At 40.5% G+C, this 6,140-nt stretch overlaps 1 protein-coding gene across 1 annotated transcript in view; it reads left to right on the top strand.

Moving 5' to 3' along the window:
- Positions 1-2,136: 2,136 nt before the first annotated feature.
- Prkar2b (protein kinase cAMP-dependent type II regulatory subunit beta) overlaps positions 2,137-6,140 on the top strand; it is a 73,515-nt gene continuing 69,511 nt past the window's right edge. Inside the window, exons 1-2 of the mRNA XM_023719495.1 lie at positions 2,137-2,254; positions 3,378-3,449. Coding sequence (XP_023575263.1) covers positions 2,137-2,254; positions 3,378-3,449 — 190 coding nt within the window. The remainder of the gene's footprint in view (positions 2,255-3,377; positions 3,450-6,140) is intronic.

Genomic DNA, 6,140 nt, shown 5'->3' with positions numbered 1-6,140 from the left:
GAGCATAGAAGTTTTCCAAGATGGTGAAACGCTTTTATATTTCTGTTGAATTGTTGCATACAAGGCTGTATGCGTTTGTCAAAACTCACTGAACTGTGCCTTTCGTTGTATGTCAGTTTCATCTCAGTTGAAGAAAGAATAATTAGAAGCATGAGTGCTGTTGAAATCTTTTTCACAGTTGAGAAATGCCATTGTGTTCCACTCTGATTATGTTATAAAATCTTTCATCACTGTTGTTGGACACTAATATCTGGGCTACATTTTCATAATTGTGGGTCATAAATGAGATTGTGTTTTGCTACTTCAAAAATAAAAGCCAAATTCAAGTCAATTTGTATAATACTTTAAAATTATTATATTTCCAACCAGTACTGTATTTTGATTTAGGAGTTTACAAATTCAGTAAATATCACTTATATTTATCCACATAATTTTAGGTGTCAGGAAATATTCCCTGTTACAATAATTCCTTAGTAGTGTTTACTTGTTTGTTAAGCCTATTGGTGTTACTGCTGTCTGTCTTTCTTTGTACCTTAACAGCCTGGAGTTTTTTAGCTACTGAAGTACAATGAAACAGACAAGGAAAGGACCTGCACACACAAGGAGCTTATAGTCTAGCGCGTGTGTAGCGGGGGCAGAGAGGAACCGTTAAACCCTGATACCTTTAGCCAGCTGATCATCCTGGAGATCATGAAGCGGGTGGTATGATTGGGAGGAACTAGAGGGGCTGCTGTCTGTGGGGTGTCTAAGCAAGGCTTCCCAAGAATGGGGCCTTCAGGTTGGGGCTGGAATGGCAGGAGCCTCTACGTTCTGTGAAGATACAGGGAAAAGAACATGAGTATTTTCTGTGACCATGCTTTCGTGACTAGGCTTTTACCACGTGCCTTGTTTTCTCACTTGATCTCCATTTCAAAGCCTTGTATTTTTTCTAAGTTACCCTTTTATGGAAAGTTTCCTTGTGACTTGATGGCTATGTGGCAGTGTGAACGCAGTAGCCTGGGGATGTACTCTGGACGATTCAGTTCTAGCAACAGAAGTCTGGGCTCCATAAGTCTACCCTTTATGGCTGTATCTGACCACGTAGCTTTAGAAGGAACAGGTTAGTGTATGGAGCAGCAGAACTTGAATTTATGTAGGTTTTTTTTTGTTGTCGTTCTGTTTTTTAATGTATTTGGTTGTTACAGGGTCTCACTACGCAGCTCAGACTCATAGTGATCCTCCTGTTTTCTACCTCCCCAGAGCTGGGATGACAGGTGTGTGCCACCACACCCGGGAGTCAGCCTGCCCTCGGGGCAGAGTTGGTGCCACTTGTGGTGGCGGGATCGAGCTGTGATGCCTGTGCTTAGCTAAGTTTGCCTAAGCAGGTGTGATAGTACATTGAGCTATCTCGCTGGCCTCCAATTTGTGTAGTTTTGACCGTGCCCTTTGCCTGAGTAGAACGTATTTAAAATGCAGAAAGTTTGTGGGCATCTTTCACTTGACACTGACGGCGTCCCCTCCATGAGTGGTTTTCTATATAAGGTGCGCTGCTTTGGGACTTCCCTAGTGGAAACTGTATTTTTCTCCTAAGAGGCCATTGTTGATGAAGTCCTCATGAATTAAAAAGTAGAGGCTCATATTAACTCATAAGCAAAAGTAAGTGCTTTTCTCCTTCTGTCTTCACATATTATTCTGTTTTCAAGTTTAGTGTATAAGTAAAAGAAAATGTGAACTTTTTAGTGATCATTAAAGTCAGCACATTCTAACAACTAACAGAGCTTTAATATTTCACCTCTCCTGTGCTCCATTTAGTCATGATCCATGTGAGTAGGTGGACTGTACACTTGATCTGTGTTCCTCAGGTGATGTAACAGGAAAGGGAGGATTTCTAGTGTGGTGGTGCATGCCCATAATCCCAGTACTGTGAGAGGCTGAGGCAGAAAGATTGCAGGTTCAAGTTCAGCCTGGGCAACTCAGCAAGACCCTGTCTCAAAATTAAATACATAAATAAGTAAATAAAGTTCTGGGGAGTTGAGTGTGGAGCCCAGGGTTCAGTCCTCAGTACCATTTAAAAAAAGAGAGGAGAAAACTGGTCTCTCCAAAGGCCTGCATGTCATATAGTTCCCTTCATGTCTAATAAGAGGTACATGAAGGTACATGGTTTATAATCATTGTCTTCGTGGGACTAATAAACACATGACACTTGGACAGTACTTTCCAGATGTCATTCCATCTCGGAATGCTGTTCCCGCGCAGAAGCCAAAACTGTCCTTAGGTACCTTGTATTTGGAATAGAGACCAAGAGCTATAGGACAGTACCAAGTATTTATAAACGTGACCCAGGTGCATCATCTGTTAACAAAAATACAGACAACAAGTGTTATTTTTCTAAACCAGTAATTGAACCTGTTTAAAGTGTGCAAATTGTGCACATTAGGTTAATCTGAAAATTATTTCAATTTTGTTGTTTATTTGCTTGTTTGCTGTTGATCTTTTCAAAAAGTCAACTCATCCTTGCTTCAGGGTTGAGCGTTCATTCATTTCAATTTTTGAAGCATAGGCATAGGAGAAATTAATTTATTGTGAGTTAAGTATTTACTCTGTCAAAAATAATTAGCTTACATGGTTTCAATTTATAGTTTCTAGAATATGTTATTTAGGCAGTGAACAGATTCAGAAAATATTCATTGCTAGAAAAAGCAACTCCTGGGAGGACAGGGATGCTAAATATTCAGCTGAACCTAAGGGAGCTGTGTGTCCTTCACCTTCCAGCGTGTGAACGAACACTTCTCACAAAAGGCTCATTGAACTAATCTGGCTCCATTAGAGAAATAGGGTGTTTTGGTTTTTTTTTTTTTAATAGCTCTTTGTATTTGTTTTCACATTTGTGTGTGTGTGTGTGTGTGTGTGTGTGTGTGTGTGTGTGTGTTTACAAACACGGGTCTTGACTCAGGCGTTTTTCTGTAAACTGGAGTTTCTGTTTCATCAATATGTGCTGAGATTCCAGCTGTATGTGCGCCGCTGCTACCCTGGCTTCCTTTCCGAAGACTAGACTCTAGCTTCCTGCTCCCACTGACCACTTTCATTTTTTGAACCCTCTTAGGCCTTTTGAACCAACTCTCAGTCTTCAACTGAAATTGTCTCTCACCTAAATTTTCTAAATTGTGTAGCTGCTTACAGGATGTTGTAAGCCCTTGAAGCCACTGCATTAAGAAGGGCAGCTGAACTTGGTTGAGCCCTGTGGGGCAGGGCAGCAGCTTGGTTAGCAAGGTCAGTGTCAACATCCACCTTTAGTGTGGCTAGAAAATAAGTGGGGACAAGGAGCCTTGCTTTGTGTGTACTTTTCAGGCTTTATAGGTTAACTCTGTGGAATGAACTCAGCGCCTCTTGTCTGCCAGGTACCACATTTGGTCTTGGGCAAAAAGAGGTGAAAAGAGTTCCTGTTGGCACCGTGGAGAGCTCGCAGTCAGGTTTGGAGGCCTGTTTTCACTGCCAGGAATACGTCTTCAGTTTACCTAAAATCATGGGGGCATTTTTATAAGAATGTTCCGGGATTAAGGAGTACCTGAATCATTTACACTTCTGGGCTCCTGGGAGCACAGGAACTAAAACCAACCTCATGGAATATAGTTTGACAGCTGAAGGGATTGCTGGTTATACAAGCGTGGAGATGCTTGTAATTGAACACAGGACTCTCATTGTTTCACTAAAATGGCATCAGGGGGAAAGGCGAACCTGTGTAACTATTTCTGTACTTTTCCTTGGGGGTTCCCTCAGACATAGATTATATCCTCATGAAAATATAAGTTTAATGTATTAAGTCAGGCAGGCGACATGCTTCCTGTTTTCCTTCCTTTTATATTTCCTGGTCTCTTTAGGGGTTCCTGTGTCTGTATACATGCACACACATACAACACACACACACACACACACACACACACACACACACACACACACACACAGAATATCGCATTGAGTAAAAATCTAATGGTGGAAATCAAAATTCAGAGAAAACATAATTGCCTTGTTCAGATGCCACAAGTGGCTCGCAGCAAACACAGAAAGAAGCAAAGACAATTCCTCTGATTTACATTGTAGTTGTGTTGGGAAAATTTGATTATGTTAAAACTGCATAATATGATCTTGTATATGTATACAGCAATTAGGATCTAGGCTCAGAGAGCTGCAAATGGACTTTGTGCCACAGAGGGGGATATCTGAAAGTCATGCAGGACAAGAGGGTACAGGACAGGTCTTTCTTATATAGGGCTATTCTGGAGTTTGCTTGCCAAATGTCAAGGGTGACCTCTGTTAGTGTGACAGTCGAAATTATCCTCATACAGTTAGAAAACTCAGTCTAGAGGGCGGGTTGTGTGTTAATGATAGATCACTAGTGCAGCCTGTGAGAAGCCCTGGCATCTCTCCATTCCCAGAAAAGGGAGGAGGAAAGGAACCGCAGGAGGGTGAGGGAGGGAGGAAAGACATTAGGGAAATCCTCTGCCTTAAGAATCTCAAAAAGATGCAGAAACCCAAGGACCTGGAAGAATAGTGGCTTCCTAACTGGTCAAGCCCAGAGTTTATTGCCTAGTGGTTTCATCTTTTGGAGGGTGGAGTGTAGGGAGTGAGTTCTCTATTTTTGCCCCAAGGCTGAGATAGATTTCCAACCTTCACCTTGCCCTTATCTGCGCGCTCTCTGCATTCTGCATTCCTGTGGTTGAATGTTTGCACTTTGTCTCTAGTGTCTGTCCTTGTAGCTTGACAGGGAGGCTCTTTGTAGGTTGAGTTCTAGAATAATTGCAAAAGGGAGTCTAAAAGTTTCCAAGAAAACCAGTAGATATTTTTGAGTATATGGTATAACGTTTGTGTGGTTTACCTGCTGGATGTTTTTAATGTAGGTACATGCATTTTGACTGTGCATATACATGACTACATTATTTTGGCATATAAATAAAAATTTTATCTCTTGATCAATTTGAAGGGTATAATTTTGCTACAGACTATACTATTTCAGTAATTATATTAGTGAATTATTTTGCAGAGTTCATTTTTGGATGACAGTGAAGATCAGTGTGAAAGAAAACATTTGCCTCCTATTGTGTGATTTCCAGAATCAGCATTTTCACTCTGTGCTCTCTCCGAAGCAGGGTTTTAAGGCTAGGTATGGGATCCCGAGGTTCAGAGTCTCCAGCCTTGGCACGGAGTGGCTGTGTGAGCTGAAGCAAATTCACTTACCTACACCTTACTGTAAAACTTCCTCATCAGTAATGTACAGGGCCTGGTATTTATGGTGCAGTTACAAGGATTAATGGAAAGCATCTGACAGTTCTAGTCCTTGTTTGTATGCTTGTAAGTTCTTCACGCGGTTTAACATGGTGCTGATAAAAATTTTATTTTTGCTTGGTGTAAGCATTTTTAATGTAAATAACTTTGATAATCACTATTTTTAAAGTATTAAAGTATTCAAAAGTGTTATAGTAGATACATGAGATTCTGCTACCAAAATCTACAGTGTAGTACATGCTGTTCTTTCTTATATAATATGAGCCATAAATTTACCTACTTGCAGACAATAAAATTTAAAAAAGTAAATCTTCTTCTGCTTCTTGGGATAACTGTGTCAGCAGACCCAGAAAGCAGAGCTGGATTGAGTCAGGGTGTGGGCAGGCAGGTGGCAGGTTTGCCAGCTCAGTGATGCATGCCCCTGCCCAGACTCGCAGCTTTTAGAGTACAGCGGTGCATGTCATGGACACGGTTTGCATGGATACTGTCAAAACCACAAATATTCAAGGATATACGTACTGTCCTTCACTTAAGAAGGAAGTCACTATACATGAACAGTTTTAGTTTTGCTTCCTAACTTTTTCATTTTAAAAATGCTGCCAAACTGGGCAGGGGAGATGGCTCAGTAGAATAAGCACAAGGGCCTGAGTTCAATCCCTGGTTCCTCAAAAAAAAAAAAAGAAAGAAAGAAAAGAAAAAGAAAAGATCAGATCTGCTGATAGATTGCTTTTTTCTTCTCTAGTAGCGCCTTCTGAGGATAAACCTTTAAAAGTATAATTACTCATTTAAAGAGCACAAAACTCTTAGAGCACTTGGTGTTATTGAAAACTTGTTTTCTTTTTTTTTTTTATAAAGGTATTTTATATTTATTTATTTTTATT

The sequence above is a fragment of the Octodon degus genome, unplaced genomic scaffold (genome assembly GCF_000260255.1).
Source record: "Octodon degus isolate 3935 unplaced genomic scaffold, OctDeg1.0 scaffold00068, whole genome shotgun sequence".
Classification (NCBI taxonomy): Eukaryota; Metazoa; Chordata; class Mammalia; order Rodentia; family Octodontidae; genus Octodon; species Octodon degus.
This window is presented reverse-complemented; position numbering and strand designations above follow the sequence as displayed.